The 18,479-nt window shown below is 39.9% G+C and overlaps 2 protein-coding genes and 1 pseudogene across 3 annotated transcripts in view; 2 read left to right on the forward strand and 1 right to left on the reverse strand.

Moving 5' to 3' along the window:
* mapk8ip2 (mitogen-activated protein kinase 8 interacting protein 2) overlaps positions 1-18,479 on the reverse strand; it is a 35,898-nt gene that overhangs the window by 16,474 nt on the left and 945 nt on the right. For both annotated transcript variants that reach the window (XM_068602651.1, XM_068602652.1), the window contains exon 2: positions 638-743. In XM_068602651.1, coding sequence (XP_068458752.1) covers positions 638-743 — 106 coding nt within the window. The remainder of the gene's footprint in view (positions 1-637; positions 744-18,479) is intronic.
* On the forward strand, positions 1,404-3,592 carry LOC137803685 (gastricsin-like; annotated as a pseudogene).
* On the forward strand, positions 9,612-12,282 carry LOC137803859 (gastricsin-like). Its single transcript, XM_068602663.1, has 9 exons — positions 9,612-9,667; positions 9,824-9,965; positions 10,046-10,163; positions 10,537-10,655; positions 10,889-11,088; positions 11,211-11,327; positions 11,472-11,619; positions 11,879-11,977; positions 12,139-12,282. Exons 1-9 carry the CDS (start codon positions 9,612-9,614, stop codon positions 12,280-12,282), a joined length of 1,143 nt encoding a protein of 380 aa, XP_068458764.1.

Raw genomic sequence — 18,479 nt, forward strand, 5'->3', positions numbered from 1 at the left:
TCCTAGTATAATACAAAGTAGTTCCTTCTTTCAGTCATCTTAACCCATGTGCCTCACTTTAAAAAAAATGTCTCTGCCAAAAAAAACATAACCATGTTATATATTAAATATTATTTTACAGAGCTCCATAATCCAATAGTAATGCCCCTATATTGGAAACTAGGAAACTAGCATGTATTTGCCCCACAGGCCAAACATAAGAAATAGCTTAATATGGTGGAAAATAGTAAAAAATAAAATTTTGAAGCCAGAGCTCTTGATTAAAAGCCTGAAATAATAGAACATACTCTGTTATACTGTGATGACTGTGGGATTAAGAGATGTGGTTTTAATAGGTTTCAATGGGGACATGTATGTCCTTAAAAAGATTGTTTGTATTTTTGCTACACAATTAAATACAGACTTATAGAAGCTGAAGTTGAACTTCTAAAATTTGGAAAAAAAACAATACAAATTGAAATAGCCCAAAAAAAAGTCCGTAGTGAGGCACAAGGGTAACACATTCTGACTAAAGCCAGTTTGCAGAGAGTAAAACAACATGCACTGTACTCATGGCTATTCGCGTTTTCACAAAAAGATATGAGGAACGGTCAAATTTAAATAAAAGAAAAAACATAACAACAAAGCAGGGGCCCACCTTCTCATATGGATCAGAGTCATAGTTGAGTCCAATCCCACAGTCATCTGTAATTTCAGAGAGATCTTCATCATCAAACTCCTCCAAGCTGATGTCGTGTGCTGGCCTGGAAACACATTAAGACAGTTCATTGACTACATGTTGTGCAGAAGAACACGCATACCGGCAATATTTCTGTTTCATCGGTGAACACTCTAAAAGAAAATGTCTTGTTGGATGATGCCCACACACTGAGGCCTGCTCTAACTCATGCACTGTCCCTTTCTACCTGGGCCCCAGTCACATATACTGGACAGAGGCAGCCACACACCCAAGTTCCCTTATAACAATCCGCACTAACAAGATAAGACACATGTCAGTGGTGCAGAATGACAACAGCAACACATAAAGTATCGCAATTAAATGCAAATATTTCAAATAAAGTTGGCCGAACTTGATAATACAAGATGTGAACGGTATTAACAGACTGGTCAGCGAATTGTTGTCAATTGCCTCTTGCACCAGAGTTTTTGAACTTCGGCAACAGCACACTACAGCAGGGAGGAGTACATGTTTCTTCAATGAGCTTTGGCATTAGGCTCTTGCTCATCTTTGCCTCATTAGTTTCAGCAGGCTCTCAGTTCAACAGCAGTTAGTTCACTATGTGTTGAAGGAAATGCTGCATTGCAGCTTTACTTCAAAGAAAAGGACAGTGCATATTATGTATGGATGCAAGCTTACATCACACAGTCATATAGGTTCCTGTATACACAATGTCATTGATGCCATGGAGTAAATGAGGACGTGCTGATGCATCTAAAAGTATAACAGAAGGGCTCATAAAAACGTCACTGTAATCAGACTGGTGTGCTTTAATGTACAACAAATTGCTACTGCCAAAAGATATAAAGCTAATTATGGCAGAAATAAAGATGAACTATTGCCTATTATAAGCATTTGGTCAATTATTACAATTCATTGAAAACACAAGCACATGTTTTTTAAGTTGGATGTTCTCCAGCTTATCAAAGGAAAAAGCTTTCAAAATGTAAACAATATTAAAAGTAATGATAAGATGAATGGCACAAAAAGTTTGGATAAAACGGTGTGGTTAAGCTGATACTGATACTGAAGCCGAGATATAACGCCCCTTTCCTACCTTAAAATTAAAGTTGGACACAAACTATTAACTTTGACCTTGCTGTTATGTATTATCTAATTGGCTACGTCTCTGTCTAAATTTTGTGCCTGTTATGTGATACAAATATATTTTTTATATCACAGAGCTAAATCGTACTTTTAAAGATCCACTATTAAGTGACTGAAAATGTAAGTTATCGTAAGTCACATTCATTGTCTTTTTACCTTCTCCTTCTTCAGGATCCCTCTGCAGAAGCACAAGTCAATGCGTGAGGCTCTGAGAGAAAAAGGGATCGAGCTGCCTTACCAGGATCCAGCTCTCAAGTACCAGACTGATGTGTTTGCTGGCTCTGCTAACATGTACATCAATAACTATGCCGATGTAAGAAATCCTAGGTTTACGGTCGTTTTACATACTATACTAGACTCTCTTCTTTTACCTTAAACCAATGTCTTCCTTAGACCACCTACTATGGCGCCATCAGTATTGGAACACCTCCCCAGTCTTTCCAAGTGTTGTTTGACACCGGGTCTGCCAACCTGTGGGTGGACTCTGCCTACTGCAACACTCAGACCTGCAGTGAGTACGAACGAACAGGCATTTCACAAAATCCCTAATTTGTCACACTCTTCAGAACATATTTGCATGTGAAGAACTCCTCCTAAGGACTTAAAGCTGATATAGGCCAAGCGAGCAGAACTGGTCATCCTATTTCCAGGAGATTACATACTGTACATACATAGGATTTAGAGTTCTAGTGTAATTACAGGCATGCCACCGTGCATTTTCAGACTTTGGGAAGTGCCAGCAACTGTTGGTGAAGTAAGTTAAGATCAAATTCAGCTCAGGATTTCTACAACCCAGTGAATTATTAGAATGTCTTTGCAAGGCATAAGGACATGTTTGTGAAAATGGCTCCAGATATAATCCCAATCTATGCGATTCACAGACGCACACAGAAAGTTCAACCCTCAGCAGTCCTCTACCTTCTCACGCAAGGGACAGTCCTTCTACCTGCCCTACGGAGCTGGAAGCCTCTACGGAGTCTTTGGATATGACACTGTCAATGTGAGTCAAACCCACCAAACAAACCAAGTACATCTCGCAGTTAAACCATACCTAACACTGTTTCCATACAAAGAAATCAAAAAAAGTGCAGGAGCTTTGTATGTGTGTATTAAGTGTGGAATTACAGAAAAGACAAGAAAATATGAATATTTTATAGACGCTGTCTACAGTCATATAGGTTGAGGCTTAACCATGTATTCCAACAGTCTATATATTGGCATTTTACTCGTCCTATTGTTGGGTTTTCGATCTACGGGATGGCGGCATTGTGATCCATAACCAGTAGATTGGTCTGAGCACAAACGAGCCTAATCAGGCCTTTTTGGTTTGACGGCATCCTCGGCTTGTCCTCCCCAAGCATATCAGCTGGAGGAGAGACCCCTGTCATAGACAAGATGATTAATCAAAACCTGCTAAACGCCAACATATTCGCCTTCTATCTATCCAGGTACAACTTCCACAAGGCTTCTTATTCAGTGCTGTAAAATATACGGTATGGAGACAAGGCCAGAGATTTTACTGTATATCCACTCGGAGAGCTGAATTTTTGTTTTGTGGCTGGTGTAGAGAAGGACAGGAGGGCAGTGTGCTCACTTTCGGAGGAGTGGACAACAACATATACCAGGGCCAGATCTCCTGGACCCCCGTGACCTCTGAGACCTACTGGCAGATTAGCGTTGATGGCTCAGTGCCCATCAACGACGACGGCCCAAAGCCAGCTTCTGGGTTACATCATGCAGGCCATTGGAGCTCAACAGAACCAGTAAGGACTGGTAAGACAAATGGACAGACAGACACACATGCTCACACTGAAGCCACCATTATTAATCCTCATAAAGATACAGTTCTGTCCACAAGCCTCGGCCCAAAATCAGAATTTTTTTTTGCCATGAGAAGTTGGTTGTGTGGTGTGTGAGCGTGTGAAAACATGCCAGCGTGTGTCACATGGCGAAACCGTGAGAGTTGGTAGCTCTGTAGTACTAATATACAACAAATGATATGTAATACTTTATTAGACTCCTACACGAGTGTAGGGTCACAAAGAGGTTTATTTTGTTTATTTATTTTATTTAGTAATAACAAAACTATCCAACAACAATAAAAACCTGCACACACACACACACAGCTGCTGCACCTTGGAGGGCAATACTGCGCCCAGGTCTGACTAGCGGCAGTGGCGGCGGCACCGCTGTGTACGAATAAATACAACATGTAAAAAATAAGTTACACAGCCAGCATTTCATTCCACACATTTCCGTAATCCTCTGTGTGGAAGGCGTCATCAGTACACAAGCAAGTCATAATCCACCAGCAAGTTAGTTTTTTGGTTCTAGGTTGAAGCTAGAAGTTTCTAGCCTTTCCTGAAACATCCTCCGTGAGAAAGGCGTTGTCAGTAAATCCACCACCAAGTCTACTCTTTCAGTCATAGAGTATAAAAAAAATACACCAAGCAAAACTATACAAATTGAATTGCTCCTCTTAATATGTTTCAACAACTACTCCTTCCTTCCTGCTGAGTTCAGCCAGCTAGTTTTTTGGTAGACAGAAGTCAATGTGTCCCATTGACCAATCACAGCGCATGTTAATGGTCACGCGGGCCCTGGAACCAATCACACGTGTAGGGTTTCACAAAGGCTCTTCCATGTGTTTTAACCAAGCTAATCTTACATAAAGGAAGACAGGTGAAATGTGATTGGATGCTTTTAAACAAGTCCCAAGAAGCCATACGAGAGGCCTGAACGAGCAGAGGAACAGATGAAGGCAACTGTGCAACGAGAGATAAACTAATAGGGACAAATAATTGTAATACAAGTATTACTCATGTAATACATGAGTATTTGTGAAAAATAATTACATTATAAAAAATATATAACTTTTAATTATAAAAATAATATATATATATATATATATATATATATTTATATTTATATATATATATATTTATATATATATATATATATATATATATATATATATATATATATATATTCATTTTATTGTAAAACTGTTATAACTTTGTGATTCCGTTTAGGCCGTCAGATATGACTCAGAAGGCCCTGACGGCCCGCTACTGAATATTGATGATATGCTGAGCAAAATGAGAATCATACCACAAGAAAACAAGTCAGCACAAAATTACCATTTACTGGTGCCGGTTATGTTGCTGCAATGGCAAAAAAAAACAAAAACAAAAACATCTTCACAGCCAGTGCCTCAGTCTCAGAGCAAAAAAAGAACATTTCATGCCGTCCTCCTCCCTGTCACTCCTGTCTCTGGACCTTTAAGGGTTGACAAGCTTACTAGCTGGCTAGCTAGCAAACGAGTCACAGCTAGCTAGCTAAGTATCCATGATCAATAATATGTATGTGCTACGAAACACTCGTGCAGCTGACGGGCATCGCCCCCACCACCATCATAATGTCACTTTGTGTTGTGTCTATTTCCCTTTTCTGTTAAAAAGATAACTGAGCATTTTGTTAGCTTTAAGACACTGCTTTTAATGTCATTTATAAATGTTTTGTAAAGCCTAGATAGTCCTCACTTTGGATGGGGTCACACAAAATACTTAACTAATGTTTAACTAACGACTAGTAAATACCTGAATTAATCATGAACTGCAGTATTAAAACACATTACTAAAGCTAGTAACCATTAATGTTACCCATTATTGCATCATCTAAAAAGTTTGTAATAATTGGTTTGCAAGTTATATTATTTAAATTCGAAATGGGGAATCTAATTATTATTTAAAAGGATTATACTATGTTTATTATGTGCATACTAATGAGTTACTCATGAGTGTTCATGTTGGAACAATGCTTTATCAATGATGAATTAAATGTTTACTCGTGCTTTACTAATCAGGTAAAAGTGTGTAGTTATTATAAAGTGCTGCAGCTCCTTCGTTTGATTTTCTCACTGCCGTTCTCAGGCTCAAACAATCTATCCAGCCCACATTTGTACAAACAGTTATTCTCAGCCATCTCTAAAACGTCACGTCCAGACTGGAAATAGTCAAACCAGCACACTGTCATCTTTGCTTGTCTAATTCTGTCTGGGTTTTATCAAAAGAGTTTTATGTGTATAATAATGATGTCCATAGTCCAAAAAATAAAATAAGACCAAAGTAAGAATGAGTAAAAATACAAATGACACTGTAGTTAAGCTGCCTTTCAACCATCAGTGCCTGCTTCCCGGTAACATTATCATCTTCAAAAGCCAAGGACATCTGATGTGGTTGCTACTGACTCATTAACAAGATCAATTTCCCAGGCTTTTTAGCCAGTCTTCAGTGAGACACACCCACAGGCAAACACATACACATGAGTCATACATTTAATCCAAAGATCCAAACCTAAAGATGACGGCATCTTTGAACCAAAAGTGGAGATGACACAGCTGTTTGCTCAGAGTTGATGATTTGAAGTTGATTTGGTCATATTTGAATTCATGAAGCCATCTGATGTAAAGTAAATTCTGCTGAGAGATGGGAAACACTCATGGAATGATGCATAAAGATGATTTGACATGCATGCAAAAACATGGCAATTGTTGGTTGGTTGTACACAGTGTGTGAAGGCAGGAGAGAGAGAGAGAGAGAGAGAGAGAGAGAGAGAGAGAGAGAGAGAGAGAGAGAGAGAGAGAGAGAGAGGACATACAAAATACAAAGAAAGAGATGCAGCAGGAGGGAGGGAGGAATGGAAAGCTTGAGCTAAAAATGAATCTGTATTTGAATTAAGCGTCTTACCCCATGGTAACCATACCCACAACCTCCCCCTTCTTCCTTCTCACACACAACCCTCTGAGAGTCACAGAGCAAAGTAGAACATTGAGAGCAAAATATGTGAGTTTTGCGGGCAGATGAAGAGAAATCAGACAATTAGTTTAATCAAAGGATCGGTGGTTCGATCCACTAGTCCATGTCATTGTGTTGTTGAGCAAAACACTTAACCTCTAATTGCTCCCCGTTGTTGTTTCTACGGTGCATGAAGCAAACATGTAAGTCGCTTTGGATAAAAGCGTCAGCTAAATGAAATGTAATGTCATCAAATTATATTAAAATCTAATCCAAAACCTTGAAGATCGTTGATTGTTGAATCAAAAGCTGCAAATAGTGTAGTTCCATTATTGATATCAGTAATCTAATAATAATGTTCTTTATTCATCAGTTACTCAGAAGGAAGTGAATAATTATAAGCCAAAACAATGGCTTTGAAGGTCTCAATTGTCTGACTTATTTTTTTTATGTCCTACAGCTTATCAAAGGAAAAACGCTATCAAAAGGTAAACAATATTAAAAGTTATGATAAGCTGAATGGCACGAAAGGTTTTGATAAAACGGTGTGGTTAAGCTGCTACTGATACTAAAGTCTTGATATAACTCCATTTTCCTTATGGAAAATTACAGTTAGACACAAACCATTAACTTTGACCTTGCTGTTGATATGTATTATCTAAATTGAAAAAATTGTACAAAGGATGCAAGTTGAGGATTTCAAACAGCATGTAGGAAACTATAGAAAGCTTCAATTACAAAATGCCCAAAATGAATTCATAAGCCAAACTTAAAGTCATAGTTCAGTACTCGGCATACATATTTGTAAACAACAATTTATACACATTCATCATACTTCTTTATTTATATTTATTTGATTTAAATCGGATTCCATCCACCCATCCATTTTCATCCGCTTATCTGTGGTCGGGTCATGATGGCAGCAGGTCCAGCAGGCCGACCCCAGGTTTCCTTTTCACCCGCAACATTTTCCAGCTCGTTCTGGGGGAACCCGAGGCATTCCCAGGAAAGCTGGGAGATATAATCCATCCAGCATGTTATGGGTTTTCCCAGGGGTCTCCCACCAGTAGGAAGTGCCTGAAAAACCTCGAATGGGAAGTGTCCAGCAAGCATTTGAATTAAATGCCCGAACCACCTCAGCTGACTCCTTTCGCCACAAAGGAGTAGCAGCTCAACTTCAAGTTCCCTCCTGATGTCCGAGCTCCTTACCCTAGCTCTAAGGCTGAAACCAGCCACCCTACGGATGAAACTCACTTCGGCTGCTTGTATTAAAGACCTCGTTCTTTTGGTCGAAACCCAAAGTTTGTGACCATGAGTGAGGGTTGGAACGTAGACCGACCACTAGATTGAGAGCATTGCCTTCCGGCTCAGCTTCCTCTTTACCAAGACGGTCCGGTGCAGCGCCTGTTATACTGCTGCAGTTGCACTCGTAAACAAGACCTCAAGATACTTTGTTCCCACCTGGAGGAAGCAATCAACTGGTTTCCGACAGAGTACCATGGTCTCAGATTTGGAGGTGTTAACTCACCTCCCCGTCGCTTCCCAATTGGCTGAAAAACGCCCCAGTAAATGCTGGAGGTCGTGGTGTGAGGAGGCAAACAGGACCACATCATCTATGAACAGCAGAGAGGCGAGCCCTAGACCCCCGAAACTGAGTCATCAGTTCCCCGTCCCTGCTGATAGCAGCCTGGGGTAAACCCTGCTTTACCTTCCTGAGCCGTCAAATGGTTTGCCAGAACCTCCTTGAAGCCAACCAAAAGTCCTTCTGTATGGCCCCTCAAACTTCTCCCATGCTCAAGTTTTAGCTTCCGCGACCACGCTGCAACCCTTCTGGCCTGCCAATACCTGTCAGCTGCTTCTGGAGATCCCTGGACCAACCAGGCCCGAAAGGCCTCCTTCTTCAGCTTGACAGCTTCCCTCACCCTGGTGTCCACCACCGGGTTCTCGAGTTGCTGCCACAACAGGCATCGCTGACCTTCCGACCAATGCTTCTCGCAGCCGCAATAGAGGCTTTGAACATGGTCCACTCGGATTACATTGCCCCAACTTCCCTGGATGTGTCAGAAGTTCTTCCGGAGGTGGGAGTTGAAGACCTCCCGGACAGGATCCTTTACCAGATGTCCCAGTTTCCCCTCACTACACGTTTGGGCTTGTCAGGTCTTTCTAACCGACTTACCCGCCATGTGATCGAACTCACCAACAAGTAGTGATCAGTTGACAGCTTTGCTCCTCTCTTCACCTAAGTGTCCAAGACATACGGCCGCAGACCAGATGATACGATTACAAAGTTGATCATTGAATTTAAGGTGTTCTGGTACCAGATACACTTATGAGCCACCTAATGCTTGAACATGGTGTTTGTTATGGACAAACGTTGGCTAGTACAGAAGTATAACAACAAACCACCACACAGGTTCAGATCGGACAAGCTGTTTCTCACAATTACCCGCCGCCAGGTTTCTCTGTCATTGCCCTTGTAAGTGTTGAAGTCTCCCAGCTACATTTAGCTGGTATTGCTCCACCTCCTGCACTAGCTCGGGCTCTTTCCCCACTAGCAAGGTGAATTTCTACGTCCCTAGAGCTAGTCTATGTTGCTATTAGAACAAGAAATAAATAAGAAATAAAGACACAAATAAAAAAAATACTCAGATGAGTTATTTAATGCGGCCATTTCATTATTCCATCAGATATACCCAAATGAATACCATCTTATTATGTCCTGTTTCTGTAATATCTGTGATACACAGGTCTTTGACTGTGTTTGTGGAGTGTCACTATCACAGGGGGTGGTGTATATTTCATTATTGTGAGATGCTAGGTGCTAGTCAAGTATGTCGCTTATAAGAGAAAGGCTTTAAGGGTCACCCTGCATGAACTGATATGACGGAGGTTTTGATAACACTCTGGCTGATAAACATGTGTATATAAAGCCTGTTCAGATCCAAGCGTAGGTGCATCTATCCAGGAGGGTTGTGTGTACAAGAGGAATCATGAAGTGTCTTGTTGCTGTTTTGGTTTGTGTGGTGCTCGCAGAGGGCATCGTCAAGTAAGAAATGTTTAATTGTGTGCCTGTTATGTGATACAAATATGTATTTTTATATCACAGAGCTAAATCATACTTTTAAAGATCCACTGCTAAGTGACTGAAAATGTAAGTTATCATAAGTCACATTCATTGTCTTTTTACCTTCTCCTTCTTCAGGATCCCTCTGCAGAAGCACAAGTCAATGCGTGAGGCTCTGAGAGAAAAAGGGATCGAGCTGCCTTACCAGGATCCAGCTCTCAAGTACCAGACTGATGTGTTTGCTGGCTCTGCTAACATGTACATCAATAACTATGCCGATGTAAGAAATCCTAGGTTTACGGTCGTTTTACATACTATACTAGACTCTCTTCTTTTACCTTAAACCAATGTCTTCCTTAGACCACCTACTATGGCGCCATCAGTATTGGAACACCTCCCCAGTCTTTCCAAGTGCTGTTTGACACCGGGTCTGCCAACCTGTGGGTGGACTCTGCCTACTGCAACACTCAGGCCTGCAGTGAGTACGAACAAACAGACATTTTCCAACAAAATCCCTAATTTGTCACACTCTTCAGAACATATTTGCATGTGAAGAACTCCTCCTAAGGACTTAAAGCTGATATAGGCCAAGCGAGCAGAACTGGTCATCCTATTTCCAGGAGATTACATACTGTACATACATAGGATTTAGAGTTCTAGTGTAATTACAGGCATGCCACCATGCATTTTCAGACTTTGGGAAGTGCCAGCAACTGTTGGTGAAGTAAGTTAAGATCAAATTCAGCTCAGGATTTCTACAACCCAGTGAATTATTAGAATGTCTCTGCAAGACATGAGGACATGTTTGTGAAAATGGCTCCAGATATAATCCCAATCTATGCGATTCACAGACGCACACACAAAGTTCAACCCTAAGCAGTCCTCTACCTTCTCACGCAAGGGACAGTCCTTCTACCTGCCCTACGGAGCTGGAAGCCTCTACGGAGTCTTTGGATATGACACTGTCAATGTGAGTCAAACCCACCAAACAAACCAAGTACATCTAATGACAGTAGACTGGACTAGTTTTAGGAACCGAGACAGAGAACTGCCGGAAAGCAGATTTATACATATATATATTTTCAATATAACCTCAATTAGTGACGTCTCACAGTTAAACCATACCTAATACTGCTCGGCTTCTGCTTGTAGCGCTGTGAATTGGCATTTTACTCATCCTATTGTTGGGTTTTCGACCTACAGGTTGGCGGCATTGTGATCTATAACCAGGAGATCGGTCTGAGCACAAACGAGCCTAATCAGGCCTTTTTGGCTGCAAAGTTTGACGGCATCCTCGGCCTGTCCTACCCAAGCATATCAGCTGGAGGAGAGACCCCTGTCATGGACAACATGATTAATCAAAACCTGCTGAACGCCAACATATTCGCTTTCTATCTATCCAGGTACAACTGCCACAAGACTTCTTATTCAGTACTGTAAAATATAAAGTATGGAGACAAGGCCAGAGATTTTACTGTATATCCACCCGGAGAGCTGATAAGTTGTATTTTGTGGTCTGGTGTAGAGATGGACAGCAGGGCAGTGTGCTCACTTTCGGAGGAGTGGACAACAGCATGTACCAGGGCCAGATCTCCTGGACCCCCGTGACCTCTGAGACCTACTGGCAGATTGGCGTTGATGGGTCAGTGCTTTTTAACATTTCATCAACATGAAATGTTTAATGATCTTCTGATAACTACTGAGTATTGCTGCCTTGTTTAGTGGTTATTGTTTTGTTTTATTCAGACTGCAAGAAAAAAAAATAAAACTCTTTTGTGCATTGCAGATTCGAGATCAATGGTCAAGAAACCGGCTGGTGCTCTCAGGGCTGCCAGTCCATTGTGGACACTGGAACCTCAACACTGACGGCCCCAAGCCAGCTTCTGGGTAACATCATGCAGTCCATTGGAGCTCAACAGAACCAGTATGGACTGGTAAGACAAATGGACAGACAGACACACATGCTCACACTGAAGCCATCATAATTATTATTATCCTCATAAAGATACAGTTCTGTCCCCATGCTGACCCTTTTAAAAATCATCTTAAACAGTGGAGGTCAAGGTCACAAAACAAACCTTTAAAGGAGAAAGACGAAGCAGGAATGTTTTAAAATAATGTACAAATTGGGTAACTTTGTTTTTGTCTGAGTTTCTGTCGCTCTCAAACAGTGTCTCTTGTTTTGATCTCCAGTACATGGTGGACTGCAGCCAGATCAACAACCTGCCAACTCTCAGCTTTGTTATAAGTGGCGTGTCTTTTCCTCTGCCTCCTTCTGCTTACATCAATCAGGTAAGTTACTACATGCATGCATAACATAGACATACATTTTTGTGTGTGTGTGTGTGCCTTTATGTGCATGCCATATTTTTGTATTTGTTGGTGTGCATGCAATGTTATAAACAATTCCAATTAACCGTCTCCACCTCCAGCACTACCAGAATGGGTACCAGTACTGCTCAGTGGGCATCGCGCCCACCTACCTCCCCTCTCGTGATGGGCGGCCCCTGTGGATCTTTGGAGATGTGTTCCTCAGAGAGTACTACTCCATCTATGACCGCACCAACAACCGTCTCGGCTTCGCTGCAGCGGTCTAAGTGTCCTCAGTGTAACCTAACCTGATTGTTATCCTGATCAGATAATAATGATTAAGTCTGTGTCCCCTTAAACACTGCCAAGAACCTGAGGCTTTGGTTCATCTCAAACATCTGTTCTGGGATATATAGTTATGCAGTATCGATCTACATGTCTTTTATTGTACATCCTCAAATTGGTGTACATATTTAGTTTGATTTGTACATTTAAAACAGATTTCTTTTCAAGCAGAATAAAAGTTTGAATGCAAGTGTTTTAATATTTATTCTTTCTAAATGAGCACTCAGTATTGTCACAGGACATCTCCTGTGCTGAGGTACATCAAAGGGGTTTCCCGCCTTTTTATTATAAACCTTGAGCTTGTGTCCGTTTTGGTCTAATTAATTCCCATAACTAGTGGCCTTTTTAAATGTCTTACAATCCTAGGACTCATTATGACATAGAGCTAAAATTATGATGCTTATTATGTTATTATTCTGACTGATATTTGCAACATAAAAGGGGAATAATAATTTGTACAGCATTGTTTTCATTATGGTGTGATTTTTTGAGGATCTGCACCATACGGTATAATTATGTTTTCTTATGTTTGTAGACTATGATCTGTGAGCAGGACAACAATATTATATTTAAATGGTATTTTGACAGTTCGAAAATTGCTGGAGGCCATATTGCAATTCAATACAAATTGTATTAATTGTGCAGCGCTTACTAAAACTCTGAGCTGTGAACTTTTGAGTGCTTGTTTTTGCACCACATAAACTGTGATTAAACCATGATAAATATTATTTGAAATGAAAAAGAGAGAAAGATCTTCGTAAAATATAGCGTTAAATAAATAGACTTGAGTTACCTAATGACACTAGTGCCATTCCAGTGTTAATTGTGCCAGACTTCGTGAGACAACGATGTCTTATTATTTATTCACATTTATGACACCATAAACATGGTGTAAACTTTAGAGGCAGTTCGTAGGTTTAGTAAATGGTGCTTGTATAGCACTTTTCTAGTCCTCCCACCACTCAAAGCGCTTTAACAATACATGACATCATTTCCCCATTCACACACTGATGAGAAGAGCGACCATGCAAGTTGCCACATCAGTATCATCAACCATTTATACAACGTAGGCGCAGGTACGGGGAGCAATTTAAGGTTAAGTGTCTTGCTGAAGGACACATCGACATGGGCTAGCTGGGGATCGAGTGCTGATCCTCTGATTGAAGGACTACCCTGCTTACCAGTGGGTTACAGTCACCCACATCTCTGAAGAGTCTGTAAGTTTGGGACTAAAGCTTTCAGACCATTCCACATGGATGCAATCACAAGCAGACGAGCCACCAAAACTAACTTCATGTATGTCTTGAAAATGTATGTCTTAACCAAACTTGGAAAAACAACATCACTAATGAGCTCCTGGCTCATACAAGCCTTCAGGGAAGCTGTGTTTGTACGTGTAGATGTGTATGTGGGTGCAGATTACGCAACATCTGTAGCTATGTCCAATGCAGCTGTCACCAGCACACAAGTGGAGCAAAGTCCCATGTTCTGTTTCTGGATGAATTCTTGGAGAGTTGTGTAGAAACAGAGGAATAGTTCAGCCGCACAAGAAGGGAGGAAGAAAAGAATTATGTAGCAAAGAAAATGTTGAATACAAAAGGTTTAAGTGCACAGAACAAATATGAATCTTTATTTGCTTCATGACACAAAGCCACCTGCCACATAGCACAAGCTGTAGAACAGTCATTCCCAATGATTAGGTTGTGACACACAGGTTGGTCACAGGAGATTTTATTATGGTAACCAAATACATTTGATGAAGTCTTCCAGCATAGTGTCAACTGTTATTTTAACTTTAAAAAGAAGAGCATAAACTGTTGTATGTCTTAGTTAAGTGTGTGAATTTACAGAAAAACAGGTAACCAGTTTCAAGTAAAATATGTTGATATATTTCAAATACATCTTTCAATGTTGTGAAGGAAACTGTAACTACTACCTGGATAAAAAAAATCTCAAATCACAAATGTGTGGCTACACATTACAAAGAGTAATTGAGAACATTTGGATGAACTGGATGTTCAATACTGTCTGTCATGTGTCCGTCGCTCTCTATTCTGCTGTACTTACAGACTCCATTTTGTTTGTGTGCTCATCTGCTTAGTGTTGGAGTTCTTCTGTAGATCGTCAATGCACGTCACAACAGTGTGTTGCCCCATTTCTTCTAAACTGCAAAACCTAAGAATTTGTGTCAGTTAAAAGCTGCAGACACAGAAAAGGCCTCCCTTCTCTCGTTGAAGAGGGAAAACACAGAATGTCCCAATCCGCACAAAAACATACAATGACACTTCATATGCATGCACTTTCAAACCAGTTCTTTTCTCTGGAATGGTTTGTGTCTACTGCAGTGTCAACATTTCAAGTGCATGTTTCTGTGTGATGTTTAGACAGCATCCAAGTGTGTGTGCAGTTCCTGTCATACTATGTTGCGTACAGCTCGCTGCTTATCTGACAGCACACTGTGACATCCCCTGCATTCACTCTGCCACTGCTTGTGATCATTCCCAATAATTAGGATGTGAAGCTGAGGCTTACCACTCATACCACTCACCATACTAGTGCAGAAAAAAAGCCTGCATCACATCAGTCTCTACCTCTTCTTAATAGTGGTGATATGCTGAGCAAAATGAGAGTCCTACTACAAGAAAACAAGTCAGCACAAAATTACCATTCACTGGTGCAGGTCATGTTGCTGCAATGGCACACCCAGCATTTACTGGCACTGCTAAGGTTGCTTCCACCTCTGTGTATCTGCAGGTATGCTCCTTCGTTCTCAGGCTCAAACCATCTATCCAGCCCACATTTGTACAAACAGTTATTCTCAGCCATCTCTGATACGTCACGTCCAGACTGGAAATTGTCAAACCAGCACACTGTCTGAGTTTTGTCTATAGAGTTGTATGAATTCATAAAATAAATGTATATCGTCCAAAAAATTCAATAAGTAAAACTAAGAATATATGAATAGAAACTAAAATGACACTGTAGTTAAGCTCCCTTTCAACCATCAGTGCCTGCTTACCGGTAACATTATCATCTTCAAAAGCCAAGAACATCTGATGTGGTTGCTACTGACTCATTAACAAGATCAATTTCCCAGGCTTTTTAGCCAGTCTTCAGTGAGACACACCCACAGGCAAACACATACACATGAGTCATACATTTAATCCAAAGATCCAAACCTAAAGATGACGGCATCTTTGAACCAAAAGTGGAGATGACACAGCTGTTTGCTCAGAGTTGATGATTTGAAGTTGATTTGGTCATATTTGAATTTATGAAGCCATCTGATGTAAAGTAAATTCTGCTGAGAGATGGGAAACACTCACTGGAGTCAGATGGAAAACAACCCTCATGGAATGATGCATAAACATGATTTGACATGCATGCAAAAACATGGCAATTGTTGGTTGGTTGTACACAGTGTGTGAAGGCAGGAGAGAGAGAGAGAGAGAGAGAGAGAGAGAGAGAGAGAGAGAGAGAGAGAGAGATAGAGAGAGAGAGAGAGAGAGAGAGAGAGAGAGAGAGAGAGAGAGAGAGAGAGAGAGAGAGAGAGAGAGAGAGATATTAAATACAAAATACAAAGAAAGAGATGGAAATACAGCAGGAGCAACCCTCCAAGAGTCACAAAGCAAAAGTAGAACTTCAACTGTTAAAAATGTGAGTTTTGCAGGGAGATGCAGAGAAATCAGAAGGATGCTTTCCGGAAATGTTTTAGTAGTCTAGTTTTAAAATATCGGTGTACTATGAAAGAATACAACTGAGGTTTGACGTAATTATATCAGAACTTTAAATATGTTATCAATATATTTTAAAATCCAATCCAAAACCTTGAAGATTCATTGTTGAATCAAGGACTGAAAAAGGTGTTTTTTTCCATTGACATCAGTAATCTGACAATTATTTTCTTTATTCATCAGTAACTCAGAAAGAAGTGACTCTTATAATTATTAGCCAAAACAATGACTTCAAATGTCTCAATTGTCTGACTTCCATTTTTTTTATTTATATTTATCTCCATATCCTACAGCTTATCAAAGGAAAAAAGCTATCGAAAGGTAAACAACATTAAAAGTTATAATAAGCTGAACAGCACGAAGGGTTTTGATAGTTGGTTTTGAAAGTTGATTGTATTGTTTTCTAGAATCCCAAAACAATGGCTTTACATGTCTCAATTCTCTGATCAACAATTGAAAATCTAAATACAGTTAAAATTCTGGAAAACCAGAAAATACCCACATTTGAGAGGCCGTAACCAGGTAATTGTTGCCAGGATTTTCTAAAGTATTGTTTAAATATGTTGTATTGTATGAACAAATTAAGTTAAATAAAAGGTGAAGAAATAACTTTATCTAAAAAAACATATGACTAACAGAACCGGGTTCAGACTTTGCTATGTAGGTTAAATACTTTATACTATTTGGCTTCGTCACTATGTGAATGTTTTGTCAATTGAAAATACAAGAGGTATAGAGCTGGTCAGTGATTTGTTGAAGGTAAACATATTTAACCAACCAGATCCGAAATGGATCCCAAACACTCACAGTGTTCAACTTCTGAATGACTTACATACTGCATTTGCATCTGTTTAATACTTGGACATGTGCCAGAGTATTTGCACATGGCACCCTACCTCCCCTTTAGTGTTCTAGGGGGTGTTACCTTTGTTAATAAACAACCACAAGCATCCAATGTATGATTAAGAGGGATTCATCATTTAGCACACATGTAAGACCAGGTCTGGATGGTTAATAATGTTTGTTGCAGCTGGAGTTTTCTTCTCTTACTTTTTTTCTGAATAGAAAGTAAGAGAAAATATAGGAGACAAATTTAGAGAATGTTCTCTGTTTGTGTTGAAGAGGATTTACCCACATTTTCTCTTCCCAACAGAAATTAAATGTTACATCAACCATTTGAGGTTTGTATTTATAGGTGGAGAGAGGGATCCCTCGGTGCAGGAGAATTTATAATCCTTCATACATTTCTGAAGCTCAAGAGAGAAAGGCAGGCTCCCTTACGGATTATGTTTCCCATTGGTAACAGTGTTAGGGTTATGTAAGGCAGATTACTATACCACACCATCACACCACCATCATGGTGGTTTCATCCATTAATCAGTCAGACATGAAAAACAAAGAGTCAAAAGACACAACCATACTGCAAGGAAAACACACACACACACACACACAACACTCAAAAAAATAAATGAACAATTCACTTTCAACGAAAAAAAAAAGATTCTCGAATAGGCATCTCAGACTCCAAACACTAATGTTTCATAGAAGTACATTATTGGTATTTCATAGTCTGAAATCGATGATTCATAGTTGACCCAAAATAAACACAAATAATGTGTTGTGTAAACACAAAAGTAATTGAATTTAATAGGAAATGATTAATTAGTACTGAACTCATTAAATTTATGCAAGCAAGACGTTGGAGTCAGTGACAGAATATATGCGGGTCAAACGACTAAATAAAGAAAATATCCTATTATTCCTTTGACAAATGAAAGATATATAAAGATGAGCTAGCACTGTTTGCCAATGTGTATTTTAAAAATATTGATGGATAAAGCTTGACCCTATGCTTTGAACTAAGGTCATTGGTAGTCTTGCAAAATATCTGGTCTATTGATCTGATATGATGTGTCCATGAGATGAAGACTATGAGACGACAGTGTGTAACCAAATCCCCCTATTAATGCATGTTGTGGGTATAAAATCCACTGGGGTTGTCTTGCTAATGTGATTGCATTCTATAAGGACATTGGACATGTGAAAGGCAGACACAGGGACAATGAAATGTGGCAATATAGCCTGTGGGATTTGCTCTTCCATCGGTAACAGAGAGGCCTTGCATCAGCAGCACTGTAAGCAGGTCATTATTGCATATGGAAATTAATTTGAAATACAAGGATATATATCATGTTTCTACAACATGTGTATACACCTCAAAGCAAGGCATATCTTACTATATTGCAGCAACAAATAAGCAACCTTGAATAAAAATACTAGCAGCACTAAACCTGCACAAGTTATTGATTTCTGGTAACAGCAGTAGATTACCATTCACAATTGTGTTTATGCAGATTTGTCATACTGTGTGGCGCAGAGGTTACGTTAGAGCCGTTTCAAACAAT

The sequence above is a fragment of the Clinocottus analis genome, unplaced genomic scaffold (genome assembly GCF_023055335.1).
Source record: "Clinocottus analis isolate CAN_PGR_092001 unplaced genomic scaffold, fCliAna1.0.p SCAF_6, whole genome shotgun sequence".
Classification (NCBI taxonomy): domain Eukaryota; kingdom Metazoa; phylum Chordata; class Actinopteri; order Perciformes; family Cottidae; genus Clinocottus; species Clinocottus analis.

Bases quoted from the DNA above. Each gene is read 5' to 3' on its own strand.
- LOC137803859 (XM_068602663.1), top strand. From the start codon at position 9,612: ATGAAGTGTCTTGTTGCTGTTTTGGTTTGTGTGGTGCTCGCAGAGGGC. The intron at 9,668-9,823 runs GTAAGAAATGTT...CTCCTTCTTCAG, and splicing joins CTCGCAGAGGGCATCGTCAA to GATCCCTCTGCAGAAGCACA. The intron at 9,966-10,045 runs GTAAGAAATCCT...TGTCTTCCTTAG, and splicing joins ACATCAATAACTATGCCGAT to ACCACCTACTATGGCGCCAT.